At 43.6% G+C, this 11,127-nt stretch overlaps 1 protein-coding gene across 1 annotated transcript; it reads right to left on the bottom strand.

The window, feature by feature from the left end:
* Positions 1–8,614: 8,614 nt before the first annotated feature.
* On the bottom strand, positions 8,615–10,077 carry LOC310835432 (olfactory receptor 2A5-like; the record flags this gene model as incomplete). The annotated part of the gene is made up of 2 exons (XM_083720065.1): positions 10,031–10,077; positions 8,615–9,569 (listed from the first exon to the last, which is right to left on the bottom strand). The coding sequence occupies exon 2, from the start codon at positions 9,545–9,547 to the stop codon at positions 8,615–8,617; it is 933 nt and encodes a 310-aa protein (XP_083576191.1). The 5' UTR covers positions 9,548–9,569; positions 10,031–10,077.
* Positions 10,078–11,127: the final 1,050 nt, after the last annotated feature.

Raw genomic sequence — 11,127 nt, 5'->3', positions numbered from 1 at the left:
ATTAATATGGCGCTGCCATAGGAAAGCACCACCACTGATACATGAGAGACACAAGCAGAGAATGTTTTGTGCTGTCCTTGGCAGATTGAATTTCCCAGGTCCTGGGAAGCCAGGACATGGATGTAAGTCATCGAGATAAAGGAGATGGGGATAAGCAAGCTGAAAATGCATCCCACCAAAGTAACCTTTTCAACAACCTTGGTATCGGCACAGGCCAACTGCCGCAATGCTGACATTTCACTCTGTTTAAGACAAGAGTTAAGATCTACTTTTGAGAGAGCTCCGCATTTTCTTTTCTTTATTTTTCTCTGTTTTTCTTTTTACTTAGATTCCATTTTCATGTTATTGTGTTATGAAATACAGCAGGCAGTACATCTGAGGCAAGTTTTATATAGGGAGAGAATGGGGAAAATCTTGTCTTCTTGGATGCAAGGGATGCATGTCCACAGCCCTCTTCTCTTTAGGTTGCCCTTTGTCTGATGTGTAGAATGTGCATTAAGATTTCTTTCAGTTTGGGATTGGACAATATTAGGATCATGGTATGTGCTGAAGGGACTGCAGACAGCACAATATCAATAACTAATTGGCTATTTGTGCCATACCAGCCCAAATTTGCCGTAGGAATGATTACAGCAGCAAAATAGGTTATACCAAAGAACAGAGAGAACAACAAAGACTTCATGACATTGAGATAGACGTGAGTGCTGAGGTCCTTAATGATAGAGCCACTCTTTTTTAGATTCCTTCTGTGCCTCCAAAGAGAGATGACCAAAACCATGGATGCCATTACGCTGAGGATGAAACTCATGCATAAAAAACATATATGTAGAGTTCTAAAAAGGAAGTATGGGTCGTGGCAAACCTTGTTGAGACTGGCATTCCATGCCAGAGTTCCTGAGAGATTGCAGAGCTTCTTGTTTTCAAAATAAAGAATGGTTGGATGAACAGAGAAGAGCATGAGAGCTATTATCACCATTCCGAGCAGCCTGGGTCCAAGTACATTAATCCTTAGTTTCAGCCAGAGGAACAGATGATGGGGGAAGTTGGTGACCTTCACACAGTAGAAAATGTTGAGCCATGTGGCACACCAGAGGCTAACATTGCTGAAAAATAACCAGAAAAATGTGCCAATCTCCTGTGTAAAACTACCTGTATAGTTCTCTGGAAGGCTGTTGTACAGAATATTATTTATCATGATGGTCAGCTGCAACACAATTCTGGAGGTGCTCAAACTGGTCAGAAGGAAGTCGCAAGGGGCCATCTTCCAGTTTTGGAGCCATCGGTGCCCATTCACAACTAGGATAAATCCATTTGCTAAAAAGGCAACAGAGGACTCAATTGCAAAAAAGGTCTGGAAAAAGATCCCAAAAGGAGTAGTTATGCCCATTGTTGTTACTTTCTGCCAAAAATGCCTGAGTGGAAGAAGTATCACCGTGCGATTCTCCTGGTTTCTTTTGGATGTCCAGCATTGGAAACTCTGGAGACTTGGACTTTTAAAATGATGAGATCATGGTGTGGAAAGAAATGGAAATCTCAGTAGGATTCTGTTACTAATGACAGCACCCCCACCATGCAAATAATCTGCAGGGCAGCATTTTGGTCTTCTGCCTGTCCATCGCCTCCTCCTTCCTTGCCCACCCATTCCCTCGCTTGTTTGCCTTCCTTCTTCCCCCATCCACCTGCTGCTTCATTTTTGCCTTTGGTGCCTCCTCCACTCGGATCCATATTTATCTATTGCCTTTAGACTTCACCTGTTAATCCCATGAGCTCAAGGTGGTGTCCATATCTTCTACCATTTATCATTTAATCCCTACAACATTCCTGTGAGGTAGGTTTAGGCAGAGAGAGGGGGGGGGGAGAGAGAGATTATCCCAAGGTCACCCAATGAGCTGCACGGCTGAGTGGGGATTTTAGTCCTGGTCTCCCAGGCCCAGGCCCATCACTCCAGCCACTACGCAACATTGACTCTTTGGTGTCACATCATCCCTGATCATTGGCCATGCTGGCTGGGGGCTGTTGAGTGTACAAAAGGGGTAAAGGTCCTAGTCAGCTTGCATGGTGTGGGGGCAAGGACGATGCTGACACATGTTGTGGTTGACCTCAGATGCAAAAATGTCCTGGGCTGGTCCTGAGGCTACATAGCTATGCATGCAATTCCCCAAACTGATTCTGAATTATGATTGCAATCAGAATTTGGGAACCTCAGCTATTAAACAGTTTCCTTGTGTGAAGCCAGCTGCCGCTGTTTCCAACTATGCTCAGTCCATTTCCTCTAGGAAAGTCAATGGGCACAGTTCCAAAAATGATCAGAGAAATAGTATGGCGGGTGTAGTGTAATTTGGGGTTATAAGGGTATTAGATTAGTTTTCTAATATCTGTCTGAGAGGGAATCTCTGGGTTTACAGTAGGTTGTCCTACAAAAGAGAGGTTGGGTGGGGGGAAGAGAGATGCAAATCTCAATAGCTTTCTCTTACAAATGACACAGCCATGCATCATGTTGTCAGTATACGCCACGGACCATATTGCAATTTGCATGGTGACATTGACTGTAATTATTTATCATCTTCTGTCACAAAGGGATTTACCAAGCCCTGATCTCTGATTACTGACTCAGATAATAGATTTAAAATGTATGTTTTATGAAAATCACATGAGTGATATTTTTGTGTTGTTATTGTAGTATCATTTTATGTAGGCACCAAACATTGTAAAAATAAAACAAAAAACAGCCTTCTTCTACAGCTCTAACACCAACATGTTACTTAACCAAGAACCTCTGATGTGAAGGCACAGAAGGAAAACAAACATAGGCTTATGCCTGTGGAGTGTATATCATAACTTGCTTTGGGGCTTTGTGGGGAAGGACAGGTAAGAAAGCAAAGAAATAAGGAAAAAAAGGGGGGAATAAAATAAAATGACTGTAAATTGTCTTTTTATGTGGTACCATCAACCACAATCAGCACTTTGATCAGAGGTTCTACCTTCTTTTTTTCTCTTTTTTAAAAATCAAGGTTATTTCTACAACCTGAAAGGAGTTAAGGCTTTATGAACATTCAAAGTGAATATTCAAGAGCCTCCAAGGAACCTTTTGCTTCCCCTACTCCAGGCCAAGGAAACTTACCGTGTGGCATGTGGTACAAAGCACTCTCACCTCCTGGCAGAGTGTCTGTTCCCACTGGAGACTGGGAATGCAACTACCAACTCCAGAATCCCCCAAAAGAAAACAGAGAATATGCAATTCCATTGCATTCCCTGAGAGATAATCCACCATTGAGCAGGAACTGGCACACACAGCATTAGTTCCTTGCTAGAAATTCTTTGACTGGTGGCCTCAGTCCACAGTGAGAAATGATGCTCAGCTGTGGGCTGTGAGTGCCTCCTGCCACTTCCGCCGTTGTCCCATGGCATGTTTCTTCACCTAGGAGAAGGGAGACGAAGGGACAGTTTGCAGGACTGGGGGAAGACACAACAGCTCATAAATCAGAAAGAACAATGGCAGTTAAAGTAAGAGAGCCAGTGTGGTGAAGTGGTCAGAGTGTGAGACGAGGACTTGGGAGACCAGGATTCAGATCCCCACTCAGCTGCGAAGCTCATTCGGTGACCTTGGGCCAGTCACTGCCTCTCAGCCTAAGCTACCTCATAGGATTGTTGTGGGGATTAAATGAGGATGGGAAGAAAACCATGTACGACACCTGCTCAGACTGTGAAAGAAGGCTCAGGACAAGCAGAAAACATCTCAGATCCCAGCTTTCTAGATGTGAGACAAGCAAAGTGTGGACGAGACCTGAGTGAGGTCCTGGCCCTAAGTTACAATTTCTTAAGCTATGTTCTTGTTTGGTTCCGCATGCAGGTCAAAGAAAGGGGCTGTTACAGGGCACCCCAATCACCAAGCAGTGTGAGATTGCAGGGGTACCAGGTTCACTTTAACCCAAGATCTGTGTTTCCTTTTCGAATGAGGCACAGCGGAGACTGTGGTGTCTTTATGATATATGGTTTATTTACACACATATATACAGCATAACAATCCTCCTCCAGGAGCGAAGCATTGATTTCAACCAGACCCCATATATTTCTTCTGCCTCCTGCACTCTGCTTGTCACTTAATTTATCTCTCTGCTTCTCGCCCACATCGCTTCCTAACTCTATTACTTAATTCCTAACTTCCATTCTAAACTCTAACCTTTCCTAACACGCTAAAACACTGGAGTAGTCTTTTACACAAAACCCTTCATTGGGGGTATATACTGGAAGCCTCCCAGAGTGGTTGGGGCAACCCAGTCAGATGGGCGGGGTGTTGTTGTTGTTAAACACACTAATTTGAAAATGGGAATCTTTTATTAATCCTTTGTGTCGCTTAAATGGCTCTACCCCAGACTAACACATCAAATGTAAATTATCTAACTTAATGAGCTTTTACACTTGGTTAAATAAAGGATTAACAAGGTCCAGCACATGGCTTAGATACACATTGGGTCTGACTTAAATACACACATGGGTCAAGCTATCACCTCCAAGGAAATTAGCTTTGATGCCCCAAAACTTCATTTAACCCATAAACTTAAAGGGACGTAGGTAGCACTGTTGTCTAAACCACCAAGCCTCTTGGGCTTGTTGATCATAAGGTCAGCAGTTCAAATCTGCATGACGGGGTGAGCTCTGGTTGCTTTGTCCCAATGGCGCCCAACCTAGCAGTTCGGAAGCATACCAGTGTGAGTAGATAAATAGGCACCACTGTGGTGGGAAAGTAAGTGGTGTTTTCGTGCACTCTGGCACTTGTCATGGTGTTCCGTGCACCAGAAACAGTTTAGTGGTGCTGGCCACATGACCCAGAAAAAGCTGTCTGCAGGCAAACGTTGGCTCCCTTCGCCTGATTACCTTTACCATTACCAAATCCATAAACCCATAACAGGGTCATATTTCAGTGGCAGAGAAAAGGCTTTGTACTTGGAAGATCTCAGATTCAATTCCTATCATCCGTAAAACAAAAACCCACAACACAAGCTTCACAGATAGCAGAGTCTTTGCCTCAAACATTGCAGAGGCACTGCCAGAAAGAGTCAACCACTGTGGACCTGCTGGACTATTAGTAGAAGGTAGCATCTCATGTATGCCTGTGGATCAACAAGGTCTTCTGCACCTTCGGAGAATTTTAATCAAGGCCTCTTTCACATCTCTGTTCTTCAGACTGTATATAATTGGATTAAACAAGGGAATGACAATGTTATAAAACAGAGAGATCGCTTTGTCCTGACCAGGGGAGTGGCTCAACTCAGGCCTCATGTACATAAATATGGTGCTGCCATAGGAAAGCACCACCACTGATACATGAGAGACACAAGCAAAGAATGTTTTGTGCTGTCCTTGGCAGGTTGAATTTTCAAGAGGGAAGCCGGGATGTGGATGTAAGTCATCGAGATAAAGGAGATGGGGATAAGCAAGCTGAAAATGCATCCCACCGAAGTGACCTTTCAACAACCTTGGTATCGGGTCAGGCCAACTTCAGCAATGCTGACATTTCACTCTGTTTAAGATCTACTTTTGAGAGAACTTTGCATTTTCTTTTCTTAATTTTTCTTTGTTTTTCTTTTTACTTAGATTCCATTTTCATATTATTGTGTTATGAAATACAGCAGACAGTACATCTGAGGCAAGTTTTATATAGAGAGAGGGAGGGAAGGAGGGAAAGAATCTTGTCTTCTTGGATGCAAGGGATGCATGTCCACAGCCCTCTTCTCTTTAGGTTGCCCTTTGTCTGATGTGTAGAATGTGCATTAAGATTTCTTTCAGTGTGGGATTGGACAATATTAGGATCATGGTATGTGCTGAAGGGACTGCAGACAGCACAATATTAACAACTAATTGGCTATTTGTGCCATACCTGAGAAATAGAACCACAGACATGATTAAAGAAGCAAAATACATAGTGTCAACAAGCAGAGAGAACAACAAAGACTTCATGACATTGAGATAGACCTGAGTGCTGAGGTCCTTAGTGACAGAGCCACTCTTTCTTAGATTCTTTCTGTGCCTCCAAAGAGAGATGACCAAAACCATGGATGCCATTATGCTCAGGGTGAAACTCATACTTATAGAACAGAACTGTAGAGTTCTAAAAACGAAGTATGGGTCGTGGCAAACCTTGTTGAGACTGGCATTCCATGCCAGAGTTCCTGAGATATTGCAGAGTCTCTTGTTTTCAAAATACAGAATGGTTGGATGAACAGAGAAGAGCATGAAAGCTATTATCACCATTCCGAGCAGTCTGGGTGCAAGTACATCGATCCTTAGCTTCAGCCAGAGGAACAGGTGGTGGGGGAAGTTGGTGACCTTCACACAGTAGAAAATGTTGAGCCATGTGGCACACCAGAAGCTGGCGTTGTTGAAAAATAACCAGAAAGATGTGTTAATTTCCTGTGTAAGAGTATAAGTATAGTTCTCTGTAAGGCTGTTGTACAGGATATTATTGATCATGACTGTCACCTGCAGCATAATTCTAGAGATGCTCAAACTGGTCAAGAGGAAGTCGCAAGGGGCCATCTTCCAGTTTTGGAGCCATCGGTGCACATTCACAACTAGGATAAATCCATTTCCTAAAAACGCAAAGGCGGACTCAATTGCTAAAATGGTCTGGAAAAAGATCCTAAAAGGAGTAGTTATGCCCATTGTTGTTACTTTCTGCCAAAAATGCCTGAGTGGAAGAATTATCAGCGTGTAATTCTCCTGGTCTCTTTCAGATGTCCAGCAATGGAAACTGACTTGGGCTTTTAAAATGATGAGATCATGGTGCGGAAAGAAATGCAAATCTCAGAAGGATTCTGTTACTAATGACTGCGCCCCCACCATGTAAATCAGCAGTAGGGCAGCATTTTGGTCTTCTGCCTGCCCATCGCCTCCTCCTTCCTTGCCCCCCATTCCCTCGCTTGTTTGCCTTCCTTCTTCCCCCACCCACCTGCTGCTACATTTTTGTCTTTTGTGCCTCCTCCCCTCAGATCCATATTTATTTATTGCCTCTATACCCCACCTGTTAATCCCAGGAGCTGAAGGTGGTGTCCATATCTTCTACCCTTATCATTTAATCCCCAGAACATTCCTGTGAGGTAGGTTTAGGCAGAGAGAGAGAGAGAGAGAAAAATTATCCCAAGGTCACACAATGAGCTTCACGGCTGAGTGGGGATTTTAGCCCTGGTCTCCCAGGCCCAGGACCATCACTCCAGCCACTACGCAACATTGACTCTTTGGTGTCACGTCATCCCTGATCATTGGCCATGCTGGCTGGGGGCTGTTCAGTGCTTGGTGTACAAAAGGCGCAAAGGTCCTAGTCAGCTTGCATGGTGTGGGGGGCAAGGACGATGCTGACACATGTTGTAGTTGGCCTCAGATGCAAAAAATGTCCTGGGCTGGTCCTGAGGCTACATAGCTATGCATGCAATTCCCCAAACTGATTCTGAATTATGATTGTAATCAAAATTTGGGAACCTCAGCTATTAAACAGTTTCCTTGTGTGAAGCCAGCTGCCGCTGTTTCCAACTATGCTCAGTCCATTTCCTCTAGGAAAGTCAATGGGCACAGTTCCAAAAATGATCAGAGAAATAGTATGGTGGGTGTAGTGTAATTTGGGGGGTATAATGGTATTAGACTAGTTTTCTAATATCTGTCTGAGAGGGAATCTGTGGGTTTATAATCGGTTGTCCTATGAAAAGAGAGGTTGGGTGGGGGGAAGAGAGATGCAAATCTTAATAGCTTTCTCTTACAAATGACACAGCCATGGATCATGTTGTCTGTATACGCCAAGGACCATAGTGCAATTTGCATGGTGACATTGACTGTAATTATTAATCACCTTCTGTCACAATGGGATTTACCAAGCCCTGATCACTGGTTACTGACTCAGATAATAGATTTAAAGTGTATGTTTCATGAAAATCACCTGAGTGATATATTTTGTCTTGTTGTTGCTGTTGTATCATTTTATGTAGGCACCAAACATTGTAAAAACAAAACAAAAAACAGCCTTCTTCTACAGCTCTAACACCAACACGCTACTTAACCAAGAACCTCTGATGTGAAGACACAGAAGGCAAACAAACAATAGGCTTATGCCTGTGGACTGTATATCATAACTTGCTTTGGGACTTTGTGGGGAAAGACAGTGTGGTTTTGTACTTGGAAGGTCTCAGGTTCAATTCCCATCATCACCAGTAAAACAAAAGCAAAAACCCACAACACAAGCTTCACAGATAGCAGAGTCCTTGCCTGAAACCTTGCAGAGACACTGCCATAAAGAGTCAACCACAGTGGACCTGCTAAACTATTACTATAAGGTTTAAAAATGGCCAGGGACCCTGACCTAGTAAGTCCAGTCAGTGGCGACTATGGGGTTGCGGTGCTCATCTGTCTTTCAGGCCGGGGGAGCCAGCCTTTGTCCATAGACAGCTTTCCGGGTCATGACTAAACTGCTTCTGGCACAACAGAACACCTGACGGAAACCAGAGTGCATGGAAACGCCGTTTACCTTCCCGCCACAGTGCTACCTATTTATCTACTTGCACTGGCATGCAAGTAGATAAATAGGTACCTACTTGCACTAGGTTTGCATCTCATGTTTGCCTGAAGATCAACAAGGTCCTCTGCACCATCGGAGAATTTTAATCAAAGCCTCTTTCACATCTCTGTTCTTCAGACTGTATATAATTGGATTAAACAATGGAATGACAATGCTATAAAACAGAGAGATCATTTTGTCCTGACCAGGGGAGTGGCTGGACTCCGGTCTCATGTACATAAATATGGCGCTGCCATAGAAAAGCACCACCACTGATATGTGAGAGACACAAGTAGAGAATGCTTTGTGCTGGCCTTGGGCAGATTGGATTTTGAAGACAGAAGCCAGGATGCGGATGTAAGTCATCAAGATAAAGGAGATGGGAATAAGCAAGGTGAAGATGCATCCCACCGAAGTGACCTTTTCAACAACCTTGGTATCAGCACATGCCAACTTCAGCAATGCTGGCATTTCACAGAAGAAGTGATCAATCAGATTGGGACCACAGAATGGCAACCGCCAGGTGAGGACTGTGTGTGCCACTGGCAATAGAAGGCCACTCATCCAGGTTGCCATGGCTAGCTTCATGCATACTCTCTTGTTCATGAGGAACGTGTAGTGCAGTGGGTGGCATATTGCCACATACCTGTCATACGCCATCACTGCCAGGAGGATGCACTCAGTCGTGGCCAAGACCAGGAAGACATACATCTGTATAGCACAACCAGCCAATGAGATGGTTTGTGTTGGGCTCTGGAGGTTCACCAACATCTGGGGGACTGTGCTGGATGTATAGCAGATGTCCACAAAGGCAAGGTGGCTCAGGAAGAAGTACATGGGTGTGTGGAGTCGGGGGTCCAGCCAGATGAGCATCAGTATGATAGAGTTGCCCACCAGAGTGATGGTGTAGGTCACAGAAAAAAGCCCAAACAGCAAAAGACGGCTCTTCAAGCTCTTAGAGAGACCAAGAAGGAGGAATTCAGCCGCAAATGTTTGGTTCCTCATAGCAGCTTCCTAGTCTCATTTCCTATACAAAAGAAAGAGATGAAACCTGTCACCTGGGCTTGTGTGTCTGAAGTGGAGAATACTACTCACTCTCAGTGCTATAAACATGAAATGGGTTAATAGCTGAGATGATTCCTGTTCTGTCTTAGTTTGGATTAAATAAACTTACAAAATATCATTTATCTCTACATGTTCCATTATCTTTTCCCCTTGATAATAGAGTTGGGACAGTTTCCCCCCAGCAATGTTTCTTTGTGTGGTGTGGTGGCATCCATGATGACAGGGAGTGGGCAAATTTCTTTCTGTGGAGAGTCTCACCATGGCAGTAAGCATCTGGGTAGGCTTTTCTTAATCACATTTCAAAATGACAAGGAAACCCCACTTTTGTCTCCTCATCTAAATTAAGCCAAACCCTCCCACCACCACCACCGCCCCACCAAAATATCAGAAATCCACCCACCTAGAAGCAGCTGAATATCTCACCACCGTCATTTACTGGGATAAATGGTCTCAAGAAGGGAGAAGATGCCTTTATAATCAACCAAAACGTCCTCACCCCTGAAGCAGAAGAAAATAAATCTATTAAGAATGTATGGGTAAGGATAATAATAATAATATATTAAGTATGCACTAGAGGTGTGGCTTACAACTAAAATCCATTTCACACGCCTCCTAAATAAACACTTTGTTAAAATGTTTGGAGGGCTACACACACACAAATCCTGATTTCTGAGACACTGGTGTCCCCTTCCATTCCATTTGCTCTTCTAGCTTTCAAACCTTGATGGAGTTACCTTACCCTTCCACTCCTCTCACAGCCCCCCCTTGCTAAGATGGGACCCATAGCACACCCCTAATCCTCCCCTGTATGTATCTGATGCATTCTCAGTGAGCTGGTAAACTTGTGTTTGAGCTGTAGCATTTTGGACAGCAGGTGAGGGCTTGCATAACTGAATGCTCCTCTATAGTATTTATTTATTTTTTAGTAAATAAATTCCCACACAAATAAAACTTGCATGTCAGGGAGAAGTCTAGGCTAGAACCCCAAGCTCTAGGGTGAGCTATTAATCACCTATTCATATTTATCACTCCCCTTCTCCCCAGAATTTTCATTCATGTTAACTTCTGGAAATCTAAAAAAGCGGAATATTTTGGTTCCTCCATATAGTCTAGTTTCTTTTAACAAGAAGGAGAAGGAGAAGGAGAAGGAGAAGGAGGAGGAGGAGGAGGAGGAGAAGAAGGAGAAGGAGAAGGAGAAGGAGAAGAAGAAGAAGAAGAAGAAGAAGAAGAAGAAGAAGAAGAAGAAGAAGAAGAAGAAACAGCAATAATAATTCTATTGTTGTGCATACCCCAGTCTCTAGTCTCTGGGGGTTCCAGTACTTACCCAGAGTTCAGTTTCCTTAGAATGAAGGTAAGTGGGAAATGTGGTAACGTTAGGAAATATTGTTTTATTTACACATATATGCAAGCTGGACATTAGACAGTGGGACTCACAGCATTCACACTTCAGTAGATCTTGATTCCCAATTAGGTTTCCAGGGACATCACTAAATCCATAGCTTTTCTTCTTCTGATTCTCC

The sequence above is a fragment of the Podarcis gaigeae genome (genome assembly GCF_964106915.1).
Source record: "Podarcis gaigeae genome assembly, chromosome: 17".
NCBI classification, from domain to species: Eukaryota; Metazoa; Chordata; class Lepidosauria; order Squamata; family Lacertidae; genus Podarcis; species Podarcis gaigeae.
The sequence above is the reverse complement of the archived record's forward strand: the minus strand, read 5'-3'. Positions and strand labels throughout refer to the sequence as shown.